Genomic DNA, 23418 nt, shown 5'->3' on the forward strand with positions numbered 1-23418 from the left:
TGTGTCCCAGACCTCACAGTCTGCTTCCATTGCCTGTCTAAGCTCCATAAAGCCCTGGGACACCCGGTCGGTCACCCATTTCATAAAACTTAATCCCTGAACTTCTTTTTCCTCTGCTTTGTTTCTTTTTTGTTTTGTTTTGTTTTTAAGGCAGGATCTTGCTATATAACAGGCTGGCCTTGAACTTGGCCTCCTGAATGCAGGAATTGCAGAAGCCTACTGCCATGTGATCCTTTTAATGTATGTTATATATTTGCCTCTGGCTTCTTAGGTTAAGAGCCCAAATCCAACAGCCAGTGCTGAACATGGCTGACATTTAGAACGCAGACTATAACCACAGAGCTGGTGCTAACCTTGGAGCTGCTGCCTGGCCGTGTTCATCCCCACAGAGAGTCGGATGCACCTCCCGTATGGTATTCTCCCTCCTGGAGTAGACAGTCCCAGGCCTTTTAGTATTCCACCCTGAAAAGGAGGAAGGAATCCATGTCCTTTTCGTGCTGAGCTCCAGGCCAAGTGCTGTGGGAGTCCTTTCCAGTGGGGTCCACATGGCAGGAAAAGTGAACTGAGCATCAATAACTCCTAGCCGAGCCTGCCCCGGCTTACCCCCACCCCAGCATGAATCAGCGCTCCGTTAAGACAGCTACTCATCTCCCTGCAAGCTAAGCCTACATGACTTGGCAGAATTTTATAGTTAAAGCAAGATCAGTTCAGATCATCGTGACTTAAATTATGCAGATAAGCGCTAGACTAATGCTGCATCTAATCTGGCATTCCATCCACCTGCAAGGGTCATAGAAGACTTGACAGAGACCTTGGACTCCACCTTAAATCAATGAGCCCTTTCTAATACAACACAAAAAACCAGAGCCACCTCTGTCTCTCTGTTTCAGAGTGCAGAAAAATGGGAAGGGATGACGCCACCTTCATATAACCGAATGCAGCAGTGTGCCTGTCGGGTGACATGCTTCATATCCCCAGTCAGCTCTTGCTGTGTCACTAATAGCAGCCATCTGATCCCAAGATGCCCGTGGTGAAAAAGAAAACCACCGACCTGTTTTGAATAGTGAATATTCCACTTCCCAGCTGACTAGGCCAATGTCCTAGTTTATAAATGTCTATAACACGGGTTAACAGGTACCGTGTGAGACCATGCAAGGTATGGAGTGGGGCATGATAGTGTGAACCTATGATCGAAGCTCTCAGGAGGCAGAGGCCGAAGGATCACCACAATACCAGGGCCACACTGGTCACACTGGTCCCAGACAGGTCTACGTAGAGAGTAAGTACCTAAGGTTAACCTGAGCTGGCTACAGAAGGGACCCTGTCTTTAAAACCTAACTAACTAAGGATGCACTTGGCAACATCTAGTGTCTGCTGACTTCTAGACTCACGACCAACCTCAGCTATTTTTCCTTAACTCAAAATGGATACTATGGGCTGGGTGGTGGTGGCACATGCCTTTAATCCCAGCACTTGGGAGGCAGAGGCAGGTGAACTCTTGAGTTTGAGGCCAGCCTAGTCCATAGAGTGAGTTCCAGGACAGCCAGGGCTACTCACAGAAACCCTGTCTCAAAAACAAACAAACAAAACATACTATGACATACTGGTTTAGTTCAGATGGCCGTCCCCAGAACAATGGGTTTCCATACCTTAGGGTCACCTGGGAAAACCCTGCTCAACACAGAATCTCAGACTTCACCTCTATAGAGATTTTTACTTTCTAAGTGTCGATGCATGGCCCACACATTTGCATTTTCATGTCTTAGCTCACTCTAGTTGTCAGGGTTTAGCTCTTTTTTTTTTTTTTTTTTTTTGGTTTTTCGAGACAGGGTTTCTCTGTGTAGCTTTGCGCCTGTCCTGGAACTCACTTGGTAGCCCAGGCTGGCCTCGAACTCACAGAGATCCGCCTGGCTCTGCCTCCCGAGTGCTGGGATTAAAGGCGTGTGCCACTACCGCCCGGCGGGGTTAGCTTTTTAGAAGCACTTCAAACATGAAAAAAAAAAGTCTACCTGTAGTAGAGGAAGCAAGGGGCATATCCGATCTTTGGGAAGCTTTGAAGCATCCTACGTCTGTGCTGCTGGCTCTTTTCAACTTGATCTGTCCTGCCTAGCCTAGGGGCCTGCGTGAAGCAAAACAGAGAGAGAAGAGGGAACAAAACCAGCTTGGTGACTGGGGCTCCACGGTGACGGTATTCACGGGGTTGGTATTCTTGCTGGGCGCGCAGCTGGCGAGTCAGAAAGGTGTGCGACGTGAGGCTGAGCTGAAGAGGAAGAGCCTTCTCTGATTTCAAGGCCTCCTGGGTCTGACACTAGCCACTCCTAAACCTTCCCTTTCATAGGTTCAGTGACACACACACCCCGTCATTGGTGCTTGTCCCCCTGCACAGGTGTTCCGTAAGCCCGCATTCACCTGCACAGGGTCTCTTTCTCCTTAGCACAGCTTGAATAAACACTTCATTCACAGCGGATCGGCTACTCCCCCTGCAAGCCTCGCTCCCGGTAACCTCTCTTTCCTTTCTTCAGGTTTCTCTCACCTGGGGCTTGACGTGGAAGCAATTTAGCGTGGCATTTAGAGTCCACTAGACAACCCCTGGGCATTGATTAGATTTGGATGATATTTAAAGTGCCAAGATAAAAATTCTACTAGAAAGGAGCTGAATGGGCAGTGCCTATGGAGAGACGCTGGGATGTTTGGGTTTTGTTTTTTTAAAGTTTCTGCTAAAACATAATTAAAAGGAACAGAAGGTGACAGACCATGCCTGTAGCCCCAGCTATACAGAAGCTGGAAGAGGCAGATCACTTGCGCTCAGGCGGCCAGTCTGGACAAGCCAGAAAGACCCTGGTCGGACACAAACAAAATAGTCTTGTGCTCTGTGGATGTGTTACCGGGGCTTGAATCCAGGGTTTTCATGCATGCTAGGCAGGTGCTCTACCATTGAGCTACATCCCCAGGATCTATTGTTTTGTTTTTTGGGGGGACCAAGTCTCGATAGGTAACCCAAGATGCACTCCTGGCCACCAGTATTTTCGGCTCCCCTGCTCCCCTTGAGCCTGCTCCCAGCATTTCCAAGCCTGTCAATCACTTTCCTGCAGAAGGACCATGGGCAGAGTGGAGAGGGGTCCTCTCAGCACAGACACATCCTGCCCGGCTGCCCCTTCAGGCTCTTAAATGACCAACAGTAATGTCTACCTTCTCCGTGGTGAACTTGTTCTTGGTCCCCAAGGGCAATTTTATTAGAACACGAGGAACTAATATCTCTACCTCCTGAATCCATTCACGTTGGTAAGTTACTTTGATGTATAGACAGGGAGATGGTTTAAAATCCACAACCCAGCCGGGCGGTGGCAGCACACACCATTAATCCCAGCACTCGGGAGGCAGAGGCAGTGGATCGCTTGAGTTTGAGGCCTGCATGGTCTACAGAGTGAGTTGCAGAAGAGCCAGGGCTACACAGAGAAACCCTGTCTCAAAAACCAAATAAAGAAACAAAAATAACCAAACAACAACAACAACAACCCTCATAATCTTCCTGTCTCAGCCTCCCAAGGGCTAGGATTATAGACACGCACTGAACTCCTTAGGGAACAGAGAGGAGGGAACCTGGCTCCTACCTGATGACCTGAGACCCTCTGTTCCGACCCACTAATATTCTACTTGCACCGGAACATATTTAGATTGATGTTTGGACCCAGACAAAGATATACCCTGCCATAACTCTGCCTTTCCCCGAAATGTTAGGGATGACAGTTGGGTGTCTGATAAGGGTACAGGCTACGGGAAAGTACAGATGCACCTCTCATGTCAGGCTGGTCCCCTCCAAGCTAATCTCTTGGAGAAAAGAGGTGCCACTTCCCTGCAGAGTAAATGCGGTTTACCTGTGCATCGCAGATTTGGAGTTCTGGGCCTGTGGGTCTAGCCAGCTGCTAGACAGGCTCAAAGGCGGCCTGCTCTGGGTGTGAGCAGGCATAACTAATGGCGAGAGTCTGGTCCCTGCATTCAGGAAGCCCCAAGGGCAGCTGCTTTAGGAAAAGGAGTTGGCTTGGTTATCGCAAGCCCAGCCAAGAGGAGTTTGACCTGGGCGATAAGCAAGGGCCTCCACACCCTCCCTTCTTCCAGACCCCAAATCCTTTCTCAAACAGTGTGTGGAAATAAAGTGCTTTACTGCCGAGGGTCCTAGGGCAGCTTCCAGACAGCTGTGGAGGGGGCTGGAACTCAAGCCCCTGCCAAGTCCTTTTGGGGGGATTTGTGAATGGAGACAAAAATATTGGGGCTTCAAACATTTCAGCTCCAGAGAAGACAAAGAAGTGCGGGTTGGGGGGATGAGAAGAGCCTGGGAAGAGACACAGGTGTGTTGGGAGCCAAAGGGCACATCTCCGGACCCCAAGGCCAATTCCTGTGCTTCGGGTGGCGCCATGAGGGAGCTTTCTTCAGGTGGGCCGCTGCTGTGGGTACTGACACCACACACCGAACACTGGGACTGCTACGACAGGCACATGACACCCTCCTGAGCCCACCCCTAGTTCTGAGCCCACCCCATGTCTGGCTGCCATGGCAGTGGCATCCTGCACATTCCTTCCTTCTGGGGACCGACCGAACCAAGGAGAATGACCGGAAACAGCTGGTGGTTCCCTGCCTCGAATCAACGCCCGCCTCGGCTCAGCTGTCCTCTCAAGCTCCTGTGACCTCACAGCACGGGACCACGGGACGAGGCACAAGAGGCTGTGCGCCACCCGCCACCCATAGACAAGGAGGGGTGGTCACCCTGGTTCTGCTAGGCCAGCAGAGAGCAGCTGTAGGGTCAGATGAAAGGACTGTGTGTCCCCCCTGCCCCCCATGCTCTGCCTCAACGGGCCATAGGGTGGGGGGGGGTCTGAGGGATTCACAGCAGATCCTGGGAACTTGGGCGCATCGGGAGCATCCTGTCTCAATCCTGAGCAGAGGGAGAGGCAGAAGGGCCCTGTTCTGCAAGAAAGGGGAAAGCGCCCGGGCCAGACTGGGACAGCTCCTCCCCTTCAGGCACAGAGGCATTCCCTCACACACCCTCCAACTTTCTCGCCAATCCTTGAGATACCTGGGCTCTCCTGACTCAGGGTCACAAGAGGGGGTATGCCCGCCAGAGGGCCTCTCAGATGAACCCTAACACTTGCCCGGTGCCCAGCAGGGGCAGGGCGGGGCAGAAGGACCATTCTCTAATCCCTCTTCAGTACTCTTTGGCTTCCTGCAGCTGGGCCAGGTACTCTTCCTCGGGCGGGTTGTCTGCGCAGGCCCGGCCATTGTTGGGGGGACGCACGGTGTGGTAGCGACTCCAGTCCCCCTTGCACAGGATCCAGGGCAACCTATCTACCTTGAAGTGCAGCTCAGGTGAGAAGTCGGTGCTGACGAGGTCCGGAGCTCCAGCCCCCTTGCCTCGGGTCAGCAGCCGACTGCCTTCGTCATAGCAGCAGTGCTGGGCGGCCAGGGTGCTGCTCTCCCCCGACAGCATGGAGCGAAGGCAGAAGCGGGCTGTGGGCTGGTAGATGTCCAGGCGCTCCCGTGGGCCGCTGGCATCCCGCCACTGGAAGCTGCGCCCCTGATGCTCATCCCTCAGGCTCACGGCACTGTACACAGCCTCCAGCGGGTACGCGCAGGGGCAACTGGGCAGGTCCTGGAGTACTTGGCTCAGGTACCTAGCTAGGAAGTCACTCTTGCAGTTCAGCCACTTCTCACAGCTGTCCACGTCTGCAGAGGGTAAGGAGGCACAGGAGAGGGCTGATCAGAGTTGCCTGCCGGGCCCCATGGTAGGGAGGAGGCTGATCAAGGTCAGTCACGTGGAGAAGAAAGTCCAAGCCCCCCGCTGGGGCAAAGGCATGGCTCAGGAGGGCCTCTGGGTCAGAAGTAGGACTCAAGAAAGATATAAGCGCAGAAAAGGGACACCCCACACCATCCGGGCACCTGAAGCAGGAAGCTATGTCTCAGAAGAGACCTTAGCTTTGGGCTGGCAGCCCTCTGTGGGACACTGGCATCATCTCTTTAGGTTCTGGGCTGTGGGAAAAGATCTTGGGATCATGGAAGGGGGTTGGGATAAGTGGGAATGTGACAGGGACAAGGTTTTTTGTTTTTTTGTTTTTTGTTTTTTTTTTTTTGCTGTTTTTGTCCTACAAGGCAGGGTGTCAGATTCTAAGCTGGCCTCAAACGCGCGATGTAGCTGAGGGTGACTTCGAACTTCTGATCCTCCCGCGTCCATCTCCCAAGTGCTAAGCTTGCTGGCATCCACTGCCATGCCCAGTTTATTCCCTGCTGGGACTGAACCCAGGCTCCATGAGTGGGAGGCAAGCTTTCCATCAACTGAGCTACATCTCCAGCGTAGGATGACAGCTTTGCTTTGCTTTTCATTTTTCGTTTTATGTGCATGGGTGTTTGCCCACACGTATGTCTATGTATCACGTATGCGCAGAACCCATGGAGGACGAGAGAGTATGTCAGATTGCTCTGAGACTGAAGCCCCCATGTGGGTGCTGGAAATGGAACCTTGGTCCTCTAGAAGAACAGCCAGTGCTCTTAACAGTTCAGTCATTTCTCCGGCTCAAAAAGGCAACAGGGTTTTTTTTTTTTGTCTATTTGTTTGAAACAGGTCTTCTCTGTGTAACAGCCCTGGCTGATCTGGAACTTGCTTGGGACAACAATTTTTTAATCAAAAAACATTTCAATGTTTTGACTAGTCTGCGCTCCTCCTCCTCCCCTCCCCCCCTTCCTTCCTTCCTTCCCTCTTTCCTTCCTTTCATTCTTCCTTCCTAAAGGAAACAAGGTCTCATGTAGCCAAGGCTACCCTTGAACTAATCTACTTGCTTCCATCTGCTGATCAAAAATTCTCCTCCTCCTCCTCCTCCTCCTCCTCCTTCTCTTTCTCCTTCTTCATTTGTTTCTTGTTGTTATTTTCCCAGACAGAGTTTCTCCTTGTTGCCCTGACTACCCTGGAACTCACTCTGTAGACCAGGCTGGCCTCAGACTCAGAGATCTGCCAGCCTCTGCCTCCCGAGTGCTGGGATTAAAGGTATGTGCCGCCACCACCACCCAGTTGATTAATTTTTAAAAAAATAATTTATTTATTCTTATTTTATGTGCACTGATGTTCTGCCTGCATGTATGTCTGTGTGATATCACATCTGATAAGATGTCAGATCTTAGAGTTACAGACAGCTGGTAGCTGCCATGTGGGTGCTGGGAATTGAACCGGGTCCTCTGGAAGAGTACTCAGTGTTCTCAACCACTGAGCCATCTCTCAAGTCCCCCCAGCTGATTCATTCTTAACTGCCTTTCTTAGGGCATGGGCCCTTGGTGAGTTGCTCAGCTGTTGGGAGCTTCCTGTGGCCCCGGATATCCGCTGACTCCTCCCCTCTCTCCCTGGCAAAATGGAACCTCAGAGTCTGGCCACACAGACAAAGGGACCCTTTCCTCGCGGCTCTCAGACCTTCACGCTGCACTTTGTAGTGCTGTGCTCATGCAGGACACCTGTCCCCGGGGAGACCTGACCTCTCTGAGGACAGATGCCAGGCCTCCTCCAGGAAGGCTCAGCCTTAGTGTAGGCCCAGGTACATGACACAAATTCGGGAAGCTTCCATGTCACTTTGTAGAATTTAGACTCATGAGCCACGCCTTTGGGGGTGCAGGTGAGGCCCAGGAACACCAACAGGGAGTGTGCTGCCAAAGCACGGCCTGTGTCCCCCTGCTCTCATGGAGCATCCCTGGACGTTGGAACCCTGGCTCAGCCTGACAGGTGCCTCCCTAGACAGAGTCTGCCAGGGGCCTCCAAAGAATAACCAAGGTGTAGAAGCAGAAGCCCCCTCTCCCCCTTCCCCCCAGCATCCCCCAGCTCTGGAGTTCCCATAGAGCCCCACTCCCTGGTGGGAACCTGGAGGTAGGCAAGGATACTTGGTTACAATCTCTCCCTACAATCGTAGGAAGGTGTGTTCAGTGACTCCAGCTACACAGTGATGCTCCGCCCTCCCAAGAGGGAGGCTCCCCGAGACCCAGCAGCAAGGTCTAGCCCCCCTCCCCCACTAACCTGGATCAAGCATATCCGTAGCATTGTGGGCTAGGGGCTGCCACCCCTCACTGGGAAAGCCCAAGGTGTGCTCGTCTTCGGTGCCTTTGGGAAGAGAGGAGGCCAGGCTGGTGGCGCCCCAGGGCACCTCTGTGCTCCCGATAGATAGGGGAGCCCAGCCCTCACTAGGTTCTCGGTGCCCACAGCATCTGGGACAGGCCTGGGACAGGACCACCATATGCGTGAGCTTCCCGTGCCCGGCTCCGAAGCCCACCCCTTCCTCCACACATCCCGTGTTCACATTCTCAGGGAAGCCAGCTCACGGTGTGAGCTGCACTAGCCACTCTCTCGGGCAGGGGCTGGAGCTCATCTCACCAGGACAGGGGGCCAGGTCGCAGGCCCGGGACTCGGTGGCAGTACAGGCGTAGCCGCAGGGCCGAGTTCTTTGCTGGCTGCCGCTGCGGCAGCTCCCACTGCAGGGGGACCAGGAGCTCCACTCCTCCTGAGGCTCATAGTCTGGGTGGAAGGAAAGGACCAGGATGAGTGTACTCAACTCCCAGGGCACGCTCGTGCCGATTAGCAAAAGGCGCCCCTTTATCCCTGGCCAATGTATGGAGCATGATTGGATTCCAGCCCCACCCATCCCCTCACGTCCTTGCACCGTGAACAAACAGCCTGTGCAAATGCATTAGGAGGTCCTACGGAGACAGAACAAATTCTAACCACACACTGTGTCAACACAGGGATCCTTGGGACTAGAAGCCACCAGCCTGCTATCAGTGTAACCGTAGGCAAGTCCCTTCTATTTCTGAGCTAGTGATTTTATGTCCATCAAAAGCAAGGAAGCGGGCTGGAGAGATGGCTCAGAGGTTAAGAGCACTGACTGCTCTTCCAGAGGTCCTGAGTTCAACTCCCAGCAACCACACGGTGGCTCACAACCATACATAATGAGATCTGGTGCCCTTGTCTGGCCTGCAGACATACATGCAAGCAGAACACTGTATACATAATAAATAAATAGTTCTTATCTAGCATGCACAAAAGCCCTGGGTTCCACCCCCAGCACCAGGTGTGGTGGTGAGTGCCTGCCATCTCGGCAGTGGGGACACGGAAGAAGGAGGATGAGAAATTCAAGATCACCCCTGACTATATATTAAGTTTGAAGCCAGCCCGGGGCCTCAGGCTACTCGGTCTCAAATAATAACAAAGAGAAGTCAGAGTCGGAAAAGTCAAGGACAGCAATACTCTCCTAGGTCTGGGATTATTAAAGATTCCCCTGGCTCCCCTTCTTTCTCTAGAGAGCACAAACACGGGGGCCCAGGCAGGCCTGTCCTCTGAGTCTGCGTGTGGAGCCCCGCAGGTCTGGCGCACTGGTTCTCCCTGGCTTCCACGGCAGGCCTCAGGCCAGCTGGCGCCAGCAGTTGGAGGACAGTGAATGGGAGAAAAGCTGAGACTCCTGAAAGGTCTGTTTACATCAGTTTAGGAAACTGGGAAGAGCTTGTCAGGACTTAAGTCCTAATCCCTTGGCACCACAGCAGTCCGATAACAAGACCTCGGGGCTTCCGGCAGAGTGAGCGAGACTATGGACTCAGAGGCAATGGGAAGTCCGCCGACAGGAAAAGTACAAATGGCCATCCCAGCGGGAGGGATAAGGAGAGCCAGGAAGCTCTTTATCGCTTGCTGACACTTTATGTGCATATTTTTGGCGTGTGTATGTGCGTGGTATGAGTGCCTGTGTGTTCACAGATGTGGAGGGACACACGGTTTGGGGGGGGGGGGGTACGTGTGTGCCTCTGTGGGTGGGCCCAAGGTTGAAATGGGGTATCTTCTTATGATAGCTTTCTACCTTACACACATTGACACAGGGCCCCTTGCTAAACCCAGAGCTGGCCACACAGCTACTGTGGCCAGTCAGCTAACTCTGGGGATTGCCCGTCTCTGCCTCTGTCTGCTGGGAATACGGGGGGGGGGGGGGGGGGGGGGGGGGGGGGCCTGCCACTCAACTGGCTTTTTGTTTTTTTGAGACAGGGTTTCTCTGTGTAATAGCTCTGGCTGTACTGGAACTCACTCTGTAGACCTGGCTGCCCTTGAACTCACAGAGATCCAGCTGCCTCTGCCTCCCCAAGGGCTGGGATTAAAGGCGTGCGCCTCCATTGCCTGGCTTTTTTTCTCCATAGGAGTTGAACTCTGGGGCTGGAGAGATGGCTCAGAGGGTAAGAGCACCATCTGCTCTTCGAGAGGACCCGGGTTCAATTCCCAGCACCCATATGGCAGCTCACAACTGTCTGTGGCTCCAGTTCCAGGGGACCCCCGACACCCTCACACAGACATACATACGTGTAGGTAAAACACCAATGCACATAAAGTAAAAAAATATTTGAACCCTGGTCCTCATACTTGCATTTCAGGCCCTTCAGCCCTTGAGTCATCTCAACAGCTGTTTTATTTTTTGAGGCAAGGTCTCAAGGGAGTTCAGGCAGGCCTGGAACTCGCTACATAGCCCAGGCTTGCCTCTAACTCCAGTCTCCTGCCTCAGCGTCCTGAGTGCTGAGGCTGGGGCTGTGTATCACTCTACCCGACTATGTAGAAGCTTGGGTATACACCCAACCCCACGTCATTTAGATACAGGATTACTCTTTCAGAGGGGACAGAACTGAGACCCAGCGGGGGTGACGTGACTTGCCTGGGAACACTCGGCTGCTAACCAGCAGGGTCGGACGTCAAACTCACAATCTCAAAATGAGATTCCTTGTGAGTGGTAAAACAGAGTATTTTTCAGTATTTTTTTTTGAAACTGACAAATATGAGTATTTATGCTATGAAGTAGCTTTTGCCTAGAGGAGCTCAGGACTGTTGTGCAAGTCAAGTGTTGGAGGGAAAAAATTTAATTCTAGCACTGTTATGTTGGAGCTTTCAAGAGTAACTGCAGAGGTCCAGGCTGCGGGCCTGCCCAGGTCTCCTGGCCTGGGAAGCTCTCCTCCTCCTCCTCCTCCTCCTCCCTCTCCCCCTCCAACCCATTCCCACTCAGGACCTTGTAGGGCAATAGCTGAGGATGCCAAGCCAGGCCCACTCACCATAGCTGTCTGGCTCCGTGAAGTCCCGGTCCCGAGGACCCAACCAGCCATAGTCCCAGTTGTCTGTGGCCCCACTGGACCAAGGCTCCTCCTCCTCCTCCTCCTCTTCACTGCCCTCCTGGTTCTCACCATCACCATACTCTGCAGCATAGCCCTTTTCTTCTTCCTCCTCCTCCACTTCCCCGGGGGCTGTGTCTTGGAGGCCGGTGTCTCCTTCTTCACCTTCCTGGTAGCCCCAGAAGAGGGGCCAGAAGAGCTCCCTGGTGGGCCACCAGCTGGGGGCGCGCAGGGGGCCAGACACTGCTGGGTTCGGAAGGCAGGTCCATCTCTACCTCGGCCTGGGGGTCCTGCACCACCTCGATGGTCACCTGTGGGAAGGACGGGCGTGAGCCAGCCAGGCAGGCTCAGCAAAGGACCCCAAAGAGAAGATGAGTTTGAACCAGACGCCAAGGCCCGTCTTGCCAGGGAGTCCGCTATCTTGCCTGCCTTATCTTGGCCTCTCAGGGAACAAAGGGCTTTGGATAGGACCTCCTCTGTGTCAGAATCACCTGGATGTAGACGAACTGGGGTGGATCCAGCAGGTGCCACGCCCACCAGTTTAGGAGAAGCTGTTTAGAATTCTGCCTCTACCACACATGGGCTGCCTGGCCTCAGGGACCAAACAAAGCCTAGAGCAGGGCTGAGGATGAGACGACATGTGTCAGATCCCCCACAGTACCCTCTGTTGGTACAGTGTCCCAACTGTACCAACCATGCAAATTAAACAAAATAAAATAAAAACCTAGCCACCGCCGTGAATGTGAACTTTAAAAACATTATTCTCAGCCGGGCGGTGGTGGCGCACGCCTTTAGTCCCAGCACTCGGGAGGCAGAACCAGGTGGATCTTTGTGAGTTCGAGGCCAGCCTAGTCTACAAAGTGAGTTCCAGGAAAGGCGCAAAGCTACACAGAAAACCTGTCTCGAAAAACAAACAAACAAACAAACAAAAAACATTATTCTCAGGTACTTTCAAATAATAGAAGGTCACAGAACAAACTTTGGGGGAAAAACAGTAAAATACAAAGAAGAAAATGAGCCAGATGTGGTGGCGCACGCCTTTAATCCCAGCACCTGGGAAGCAGAGGCAAGCAGATCTCTGAGTTCGAGGCCAGCTGGTCTACAGAATGAGTTCCAGGACAGCCAGGACTACATAGAGAGACTGTCTTGACAAACAAAAGTATCACCTGCATTACATCACTAGCCGGGACACTTGTAATTTTTGTGTGTACATGTTATTTTAATACAGGTAGACAGACAGACTTAAAATAACTGTAGAACGGTCTGCACTTTTAAGCAGTCTTTCTTTCTTTTGGTCAAAGTATTCTGCTCCACAAACAGCAAATGTGCTGTTCTTGAAGATTCAGGATAGGTAGTAAAGGACACCGCTCCACTTCTGCCTGGCTTCCTTGAAACACCCTTCTGAGGGCTTTCCCATGCTCCAGAACCACCACCCCCCCCATTCCCAACTGAACCCCTCTTCTGCATGCAGTAGGGTTTTGGGGTCAAGAGGGGGTCACACCTGTAGGTCATTCCAGCAGGTCTCCACCACATTCCAGGACCCTCGGCAGTATCAGGGGCAGGGTGTCCGCGTACTCAGTCCTTAAGATAGCCCTACCAGGGTGCTGGATTTGTCTCTTGCTACATCCAGGGTCAAGGCTCAGGAGCCAAGAGACTTTCTGGCGAGGAGATGGGCAAATACTCTTCCCACACTGCATGAGGAGTCCACTGTCTTTACACAGCCGCAGAGGGATAAGAATGAGGTTCAGTCATCAGCCTAGCACCTCTCCAGAGATCCCCTAGACAAACACCTCCTCTACAGTCTCACCTGGATATTGGGGTTCGGGGCACTCAAGTCTGTGTTGGCCAATCCTGGCAGCTTCTGCAGCTCCAGCAGCAGGGGTGTGTGTTCCAGGGTCCTGGGAGGCGTGGCTGTACCCAGAGTCAGAGCCGCTGGCAGCTCAGGGAGGGCCTGACACCTGGGTTGACATGGTTCTGCCTGTAGGCGGTTTCCAGCAAATCCTGGTATCTCCTCCTTATCATGGGGAGAGCCGGGATCTGGGGCAGGTGAGGCCTGGGGGAGAGAGGGAAGGTGGAGTGACTAAGGTCAGAGTCTATCCCATGGGCCCTGGAAGGGACTGGGCAAGGGAGGCAGGAGCCCTGGGTCTGGCTGTACCCCACACTCAACTGTGACAGAGAGCATCTGGAGTATGTGTTTGGAAAGTTTTAAGGGCCCTAGCGGATAGGGTACAGCCAGGCAGAAGATGAACTTTGTTCACAAAGCGGTCTTTTTTTCAAGCCTTTGCGTGTGTGTGTGTGTGTGTGTGTGTGTGTGTGTGTGTGTGTGTGTGTGCCACACAGTGCTCTAGTGCACATGTGGAGATCAGAAAATGAATTTTCAGGAGTGGGTTCTCTTTTTCCATGTGGACTCCAGGGACGAAGCTCAGGTCACCCTGCTTGGCAGCAATCCCCTTATCTACTGAGCATCGAAAGCTTTTGATGGCAGAGGCCTCAAGAGGCAGGGATGCACGACACAGCCCAGCTCAGTGCACTTACTTATTCTACAGATGAAGAGGCCCAGAAAGAGGAAACAGCTACCCATGGCAGTAGCTCCAAAGCACTGTTTTAGACCCCCACCCCAGATCCTTGTCTCTCCCTACTCTATATGCTCCCTCCGCCCCAAAGAGCAGAAAGGTTCCCAGGGAAAAGCCTGTTCACACTGGGGTGTGGGCAGCCAGCCTGCTCCTTTCCCTCAGCATAACCAGACACCTGGCCCTGCCCTCAGCACCCACCCAGAGGCAAATTCCTTGGCATCTCCTCTTGCCTGCTGGGCCTTCCACCTCTTTCCTTTTAAGTCTGCTCGTGTGACTGTCTGTCAGCCGGTCTGTCCTCCACCAGTTGCCTATCCTAGTCACTGCTCTATTGCTGTGAAGAGACACCATGACCAAAGCAACTTTCATAAAGGAAAACATTTCACCGGGGCTGGCTTACAGTCTCCGAGGCTTAGCCCATCATCATCATCATGGTGGGGAGCATGGCAGCAGGCAGAAGGTATGGTGCTGGAGAAGTAGCTGAGAGCTCACATCCTGATCCACAGGCTAAGAGAAAGAGAAGCTGGGCCTGGTGTGCCTGGCTCACCACCAGTGACAGGCTTCCCCCAAGGCCACACCTCCTAATCCTTCTCAAACAGTGCCACTCCCTGCATTCAAATATATGAGCCTATGGGGGCCACTCTTTTTCAAGCCACCACAGTGCCCAAGCCAGCACTACCCTTTGTCAGCTGAGACAGTGAGCTCCTGAGATTCCTAGCAGCTCCTCAGAATTCACCTCAGATGGCAGACATTAGGCGGTCTATGGCCGCTACCTATTTCTGTTCCCCAGGTACATGGCAAGGCAGCGGGAGCTCCTTCCAGAGATGTCTCTGTGTGTTCTACTCAGGCCATAGCCTTCCCACCTTGTCCCTGGTGCAGCAGAGGACAATGGCTTCTGAAAAATCAGGAAAGAATGGACCCAACGGCCAGTTCCACTTTCTACCAAGGCCTTCAACATGTGAAGTGCCCTGCCGAACGAGAATGAGGATTCCTACAAAGAAGGCTTAGAATCCTCTTACTAGACATGTCCACAGCATGTAATGTGTAGTGGGCACTATTGAGTGTGTGTGTGTGTGTGTGTGTGTGTGTGTGTACGTGCACAGATGCACATGTGTGTACGCTTGTGAAGGCTGGAGTATAGCTTTGGCTGTCATTCTTCAGATGCCATGTGCCTTTGAAAAATATTTTCTTTATTTTATTTTATATGGATGGGTGTTTTGCCTGCCTCTGCCTCTTGAGTACTGGGATCAAAGGTGTACACCACACATCTGGCCCTATAAAGCATTTTACCAACTTAACGCCCCAGCCTCCCAGGCATTATTCTAACCATACATTCATTCATTTGTTTGTTTGTTTGTTTGACAGGGTCTCATGTAGCTGAGGCTGGCCTTGAACACCTGACCTTCCTGCTTCTACCTTACAAGTGTGTGCCACCATACTTGTTTTTATGTGGTGCCAGAGACTGATCCCAGGGCTTCATGTACGCCAGCTGAGCAGTCCACTCCCTGAGCCACACCCCCAGTCTCCCAAATACAATGTTGCTCATTGCATCTTCCAACTATATCTACAGATGCTGGGCAGCAGTGATGCATGCCTTTAATCCCAGCACTCGGGAGGCAGAGGCAGGCGGACAGGTGCAAAGCTACACAGAGAAACCCTGTCTCGAAACAAAACAAAACAAAACAAAACCCACCTAATATCTACAGGCAGGTACTAGCTCCCATTCCCATTTTTACAGACAACAGCTATAAAGGATGAAGGTACACAGAGGGCAAATAACCTTCCTGAAGTCACATAGATGTTTAGTAGTAGAGCCAGGATTTGAACCAGGCCCTCTGGGGCCAGGGTTCACACTTTTGCCATCATGCTATATGACTACAGGTTGAGAATATTGAGTCTGTCCCTTTTCAGTTTAACTGCTTAATCAGTCTAGATATCTCTCTCTCTCTCTCTCTCTCTCTCTCTCTCTCTCTCTCTCTCTCTCTCTCTCTCTTCTTCTCTTCTTGTAAAGTTGAAAACAGATTCAAACTCCGTCTCTTCTACTTGGATGTCCCTTTCTGGGGCACAGAGATATCTGCCTCCAAGGCTCCTACACCAAACACCTCAGCTTAGGTCACCCCTTTGCCCTGTCAGCCTTGGGGAGCAGCCTCTTGCTGGGTCAAAGCACCATGGCCCATGTGGATGGTGCAGAAGGAGGGTCTCCCTCTGCTGATGCATCTGGAGACCTGAGCATCCCTGGTCCTGCCATCCTGGAGCACACCTCCACAACCCTGACTGTCCTGACTGCTCAGAGACGCCACTCCGCTGCAGCCTCAGTCACAGACAGGCAGTCGTGGGTGGCTTTAGTAGCTTGTCTGGATGCCCTTGTCACAAGTAGGAGGTGGTGAGGTACAGTGGTGAAGTTGTTTTCATCTGGGAACCATCAGCAAAGTTTGGAAACATGAGTGATGGCGCTATTGGCCTGGGGTTTCTAGTGGCACCTAGTGGCCAGAGGCCAGAATTGCGGCCATGCAGAGAGAATGCCCCAGGCCAAAAGATCCACCACTGTAAAAAAAAAAAAAAAAATCCTCCTCCATCAGCAGCAACTACCCGATCTGAACTCTGACCTTTGCATCCTCATCTACAACACGGGAACAGTGCTAACCCAGACCCTGCTGTCCTGAAGGCATGCAGAACATTCCTTCTCACCCCACCTGCCATCTCCTCTCCCGGCTCCCGAGGTCAACTAAGGCCAGGGGAAGCCCTGGTCTCGGGTCCTAGCTGCCCAGGCTGCCCTTCTTCCTTGCTATGCTCCAGGAGCCTCTTGCTCTGGAAAGAAGTCCCCGGGGAAGTGTTGGGGGGTGCGTGGAGAGGGACAGGGAAGTCCTAGATGGGGGTCACTCAGATGCGGGACCTAAGAAGAGCCAAATGCGGGTGGTTCCTGGAAGGTGACCCCAGGGACACAGCAGGGACTGGAGGAGTGGGGCTGGGGAACGTCACGGAGCGGGACCACAGAGGGCAGCGGGAGCTCAATACTAGCTGGCATCTTTGGGACCTGGGGTGGCGCCTGTACCTCTGTTAGCCCCACAGGGGGAAGAACTGGGGTGCATATCTACCAATTCCATCAGGCATTGGTGGACTTCAGGCTAGCTATGGATAGACTCTCCATTAGTTAAAACAAAAGCAAACCTACTCAGGCTGGGGCTGGAGAGGTAGCTCGGTGCTTAAGAGCACTGACTGCTTTTCCAGAGGACCCAGGTTCAATACCCAGCACCCACACGGCAGCTGACAACTGTCTATAACTCTGTAACTTCTAGTCTCTGAGGGCATCAGGTACACATATAGTGCATAGACATACATGCAGAGAAAACATAAAAATAACAATGACGATAATAATGGACACGACACCGGGAAGTAAGGTCGGGAAGGTCATGAGCAGGACACCCCAGAGTCCTGCCCTGTAACCAACCTCCAATGCACCTGAGTTCCCAGGCCTGGGCTACACTCTACTTGCTGGCTGTCATTCACTCCAACCAATCGGTGCCAACCAGGAGCACCCTTCTGCAGAGGCAGAAAGTTACCTTCTTTGTTCCCTGTCTCCCCAGCTCCTCCCAGTGCCTGATGGGTGCGCAGGAGCTCCGTAAGTCACTGCTGAGTGGGTAAATGAACCAGCAACCCTGAGAGGTTGAACGCGACGACCTTCTTTATGTTAGCGCTCTAGAGGGTGAGGATCTCAGAAGTGGCAATAACCACACCAGGACACCAGGACTTGTGCATGACTACACACACACACACACACACACACACACACACACACACACACACACACACACACGCCCCGGCTCACGGCAATGACTCATGTGTAAACACCCTTCTCATTCACAAGGCGCTTCCACGTTCACCATCTTCTCAGGGCCATGGCTGGAGTCACGCGACCTGACCTGGGTTCACATCCCAGCTTGCAACACTTCACAGCTTGTTCTGGGACAGCTATTGAACCTGCCCCTTTGTGAAGGAGAGAGACAGCAGGGTCCGTCTGAGAGGGCTGCTGACTAGGCTTCACCTGGTACCAGTAACCCAGAGGTGGCAATGGTGGCTCCTGTGAAGAGGGGAAGACAGGTCAAGTGCACCCTACAGCCCTCTCTTGTGGAGTCCTGTGGTGGTTTGAAAGAGAATAACCCCCAAAGGGAGTGTCGCCCTTAGGAGATGTGGCCTTGTTGGAGAAAGTGCGTCACTGTGGGGGGGTGGGGTGGGCTTTGAGGTCTCTTTTTCTCAAGCTTTCCCTCAGTGTGCCAGTCAGGCCGACTTCCTGTTGCCTCTGAGTCAAGACGTAGCCCTCTCAGCTCCAGCACCACATCTGCCTGCACGCCGCCATGCTCCCCGCCAAGATGATAATGGACTGAACCTCTGAAACTGTACGTGAGCCACCCTAACGAAATGTTATCTTTATAAGAGTTGCTGTGGTCTTGGTGTCTCTTCACAGCAATGAAAACCCTAACTAATACAAGTCCTTTCCATCTTATTTATTTATTTATTTATTTATTTATTTATTTATTTATTTATTTATTCATTCATTCATTCATTCATTCATTCATTCATTTATTTATTTATTTATTTATTTATTTGTCGAGGCAAGGGTTTCTCTGTGTAGCCCTGGCTGTCCTGGAACTCACTCTGTAGCCCAGGCTGGCTTCGAACTCAGAGATCCACCTGCTTTCCTGCCTCCCGAGTGCTGGGATTAAAGGTGTGCAACACTGTCCAGCCCCCTTACATCTTTAGCTGAGTCTGAGTAGGCACTCTCACCGATGCCTCTGATACAGACCCTCCTGGCAGATGTACTCGTGTGCTCCGAGTCTCTGACTTGTTTAAGAGTATCTGTCCAGGGGGCTGAAGAGCTTGCTTCCCAGCACTCAGGTAACACAGCACCTAACCACCTGTAACTCCAGCTCCAGAGGATCCTGTCTGGCCTCCGAGAGCATCTGCCAATCATGTGCACATACCCACACACAGAGAACTAAAAATAAAATAATGTTTAAAGAGTATCTGTCTATAGCCAGGTGTGGTGGGGCACACCTGTAATCCTAGCATTTGGGAGACTGGGGTAAGAGGACCAAGGGCTCAAGGCTAGCCTGGACTACACAGTGAGACCCTGTCTCAAGAACAAATAAACAGTCAATAAACAAACAAATACATGACCTGTCCTTCCTTACAAGACCACCTCTCTTATCCGCTAAGTTCCCATCTGGCTCTCATAGCACTTGTTCAAATACATATAGCTCCATTCTCTTAGTAGACACTGTCAAGCCTTTCTCTTCCTGTCTCTTCCTTCTGCTGCATGCTCTCTCTCTCTCTCTCTTTCTCTCTCTCTCTCTCTCTCTCTCTCTCTCTCTCTCTCTCTCTCTCTCTCTCACACACACACACACACACACACACACACACACACACACACACACTCCCTGGCACTGACCCAAGTGCTTCCAGATGGGATCACTATTCCGATCCCCTTCCCCACCACAGGGCCAATCCTGCCCACTGGCCTGTTTCCACCCCTTCTGTGCCTCAGGGGTCAGGAGCTTGTCCCATCCACATCTTTTATCTCTTGTCTTTTTTTTAATCACTATAATAATACTTATTGTTGTTGTTGTTGTTTGGAGAGAGGGTCTCACACAATCTAGGCAGACCTCAGACTCAATATGTAGCAAAAAAAAAAAAAAATGACCTTGAACCTTTGTTCTTTTGCTTCATCCAATTCCCTGCCACCCTGTCCCCTACCCCTCTCTTAACTTTCTCACACCTTGCTAGGGTGCCAAGGTGAAGTGCCCAGGGGCATAAAGTTGAGTCTGATTCTGGCTCTCCACATACTAGGCCTGGGTTAGTTACTGGGCCCACTGTCTGTTTCTGCCTCCCTACATGAGAATAAAGAGGCTGGCCTCAGTGAGTGTCTGGGTGGCATTTGTATTTCCATGGGACAAGAGGCAGAACTATGGCATATTGTGCCTGACTAGCTCTCAACACACCAGGCCCCTGCCCTTGGGAATGATTGAATGATCTTATCTTTGAGTCCAAAGGTTTCTTACTCAACATTCCAGTTTACAGAATGGATTCCTGAATCCATTTTACCGTGGAAGTAAACTGAGGCTCAGAGTCAGGCCCGCTGGAGTCAAAGGTGACACAGTTGGTTCTCAAAGTTCCTGATCCTTCTTACTGTTGGGATTACAGGGGTGTTCAACTGCATCTGGCTCCAAGGCCTCTGGACTGATCTGAAGTGGGGTTTCTCGGCAATGACCAGGGGAGCCAGGTGAAACACATTGGCAATCCCAGCAGTCAGGAGGCTGGGGAGGCATTGTTATCAGTTTAAGGCCAGCCTGGCCTATGTAGTGAGTTCCAGGCTGGCCTAGACTTTAGGGTAAGAGTCTGTCTCAGAAAAGCAGACCCCCCCCCCTCCCCTAGATAACCAAAGAAAATAAAATGATGCAGGCATGGAGTGGGATGTGTTTCTCTCAGGAAACAATTTGGCAACATCTGGCACTGCAACATCTGGTCACCATCAGATAAGCAGCTTGGGACATGCTATGTAAAGATATATCAACATCTTTCTGGAACATCTCTTCATGGCCGGCCTTGCTCCATGAGTTTTCTTGTAGACAGGATCTTGCCACATAGCCAGGAATGACCTTCAGTTTGTGGGTCCCCTGCCTCAGCTTCCCGAATTGTGCTGATTTTAGTTGTGTGGATCCACTGAGGAACCAGGTTATTGGACAAATCAGTTATTTCTGACTTAGCACCCAGGTCCCAGGGATAGCTGTCTGTATTTACTCAATAGGACCCTTCACTTGAAATTACAAATTTTGGAAACATACACCAATGTGGTGTTCATGGGGATGATGCAGCCCCACTTTTACTTTTTGATTATTTATTTTATATATATATATATATATATATATATATATATATTTTATTTTATTTTATTTTATTTTATTTTTTTTGAGACAGGGTCTCATCATGTAGCTCTGGCTGGCCTAGAACTTGCTATCCAAACCAAGCTGGCCTTGGACCTGGGACAATCTTTCTACTTCCATCTCCTGAGTGCTGGGATTACAGGTGAGCTCAGCCATAACTGGCCAGCCCCCTCTTTTAAATGTGAGAAAAGTGTCTGAGGTGAGTCATATGCTGAATGACACTGTGGACCAGACCCCTAGTCCCTAAATTCCAAGTCTGTTTTTTCTTTCAGGCACTAATTTGTGTCTAGAGATTTTGTTGTTTTGAGACAGGGTCGTCGCTGTGGCCCCGGCTGGCCTGGAACTCACAGAGATCCGCCTGTCTCTCTGCCTCCTGAGTGCTGGGATTAAAGGTGTGCGCTGCCATGGCCAGCTGTGTTTAAGTTTTTTTTTTTGTTTTTTTTTTTAAGAGTGTGGCAGGTTGTATCCTGGGCCTAAGAATACAATTCTGACTCTAACGTAACGCATCCCCTCATACTAAAACATACAAAAAAGGATTTCAGCATGAAGTGATGAGTTAAAATAGGAACCACTAATGCCAAGAGAATGGAATAAGACCGGTTTATTTTTTTATTAATTTTATTCTATTGTGAGACAGGGTCTCACATGGACCAGGCTGGCCTCACACTTGGTATGTGGCTGGAAATGGCCTTGAGCATCTCATCATCACGCCTAAACATGGGGAATTAACAAGCCTGTGTCTCCATGCCCTACCAAGCCCGTTTAATTATCCTCAGGTTCACAGAGAGACTGACCTAAAGTCTCTGTTGGTTTTTGTTGTTGTTGTTTGTTTGTTTTGTTTTGCTGTTGTTGCTATGGTTGTTGTTTCTAGTTCTTTCATTGCTTTGCTTTTGTTCTTTTTCTTTGAGACACATGTGGCTACAGAGCTCAGACTAGCCAGAGACTTTATATAGCACATACTGGCCTCCAACATGTGAGCCTCCACCTTCGGGACCCTGAATTCCATTCTTACAGGTGTTCAGGGGCACATCCAGCTCAGACATCCCTGCATCTGTCCACATCGGTGTTTCTCAACAATGGCCAGGCAGCTAGCTGTGTGTCCCCCAGGAAACATTTGACAGCGTCTGGCTCTCCAGCAGTAAGGGAACTGGTAAGCATCTTGCAGAACACAGGACAGCTACCACCCCACCCCACCCCACCCCCAGAACAACAAATTCCAGACCTCAGAATGACAGCGGTTTTACTTCCAACCCTGTGATTTACAGGATGCATTCCTATCAGGGGAAAGCGGGGAACCCGAGGAGGAAAAAAAATGTCTTAGAGGTACAATGGCTTGTGATCCTTAAGGGCCGTAGGACAAAAAAGTTAAGGCAGCCTTCCCAGCCTCTGGAGGGCCCCGGTAGCCGGCTCTAACAGTATGGTCCAAACTCCTGCCCAAGTCCGGCAATCACCATCTCCTATTTCCTACAGATCCTGGCCTCTCAGTTTTCTCCCCTGTCTTAGACATAAGGATCTTCCTCCAGAAGAGCTCAGGAAAAGAAGGACCCAGCAGGCTGGCTCTTGAATACAAACAAGCCTCCATGGGAATAGGGATGGGGAGCTCTGCTGAGAGGATGGCATCGGGCCGGACCGCAGAGCCTTGGTGACCGGAACAGCATGATCAACTGTCGTTTCCAATACAGCCAGCACTCTTTCACCCTGCTCTTCTGTCTTACGACCCCACATTCCTTGTGGAAATGTCTGGCGGACGCTCACCCCCAGCAAGGTGCAGAACGCCCTTGATTACCTTAGCCTGCCCCAGCTCTCAATGGGAAACTCGAATCCTTGGCTGGTTAGAATTCAGGGGCTGCTGCAGGGGATCACCTGGCCCACCTCGGCCGCCCCAGGCCACCACTCCACAGAGCTGAGGTCAGCGCTCGGGAGTCTCCCCTCTCCACCCCGCATCGACTTCTTAGGACGGTGTGGCTGCGGGTGAGGTTCGCTCAGGGCGAGGAAGGGGTGCGCGGTGGGACCCAGGAAGCCGGGCTACTGCCGAGCAGGCACCAAAGTCAACTTTCTCCTCGGCAGCCTGCGCGTTACAGCGCCTCCAGGGCTCCGGGCCACGCGTGGGGAGTGTAAACTCCTGCAGGCTCAGTGCACCTGGCCCCCATCACCGGTGGATCTCTGAGTTCGAGGCCAGCCCGGTTCCAGGACGGCCAGGGCTACACAGAGAAACCCTGTCTCCCCGAAGGATCCAGCCCGCTCCTGTCCCTCCAGTCCCAGCGATCACTCACCTCCACCATCCTCGATGGGCTGTGGGGTCCGGGACCCCGCTTCCTCAGGGGTAGCCCTCGGCCGGCGGCCAGGAGCGCAGCCAACAGCATCAGGGCGCGCGGGGAGCCGCGGCGTTCGCCCGGGCGGTGGCCCGCATCGTCTCTGCGCCCGCGCGCGAGGCTTGCTCTGCGGGAGCCGCCTGCCTCGGGAGCGCGCGTTCGCGCCGCGCCTCGCCTCCTCCAGGGGCCGGGGCGGCGCGCCGGGAGCGGCGGGAGCGCGCGCTCCGGGGGCGGGGGTGGGGATGGGAGCGGTGGGGGGGGGGGGGGAGAGGCGCCGCGGCCGGTGAGCGCGGGTCCGCGAGCGAGGTCAGTGGCCCTGCCTGTCCCCCGCCCTCCCCGAGGGGGCCCCTCGGCGCCCGCGGACTCGGCGGAGCTCCGCGGGGGCGGCTCCTTTGATCTGGCGGCCTCCCCGCCCTCCCGTCCCCGCCGCTGTCGCCGTCGCGGGCC

The 23418-nt window shown here is 52.4% G+C and overlaps 1 protein-coding gene across 1 annotated transcript; it reads right to left on the minus strand.

Moving 5' to 3' along the window:
• Positions 1-1591: 1591 nt before the first annotated feature.
• Positions 1592-23139, minus strand: Ism2 (isthmin 2). The gene is given in 7 exon segments (XM_052738625.1): positions 1592-5718; positions 8042-8125; positions 8396-8536; positions 11095-11372; positions 11374-11462; positions 12959-13204; positions 22933-23139. Coding segments are annotated over 7 exon segments (1446 nt in total). The 5' UTR covers positions 23023-23139; the 3' UTR covers positions 1592-5200.
• Positions 23140-23418: the final 279 nt, after the last annotated feature.

Source organism: Peromyscus californicus, unplaced genomic scaffold (genome assembly GCF_007827085.1).
Source record: "Peromyscus californicus insignis strain IS unplaced genomic scaffold, ASM782708v3 Scaffold_15__1_contigs__length_86483966, whole genome shotgun sequence".
In the NCBI taxonomy this organism is placed as follows: Eukaryota; Metazoa; Chordata; class Mammalia; order Rodentia; family Cricetidae; genus Peromyscus; species Peromyscus californicus.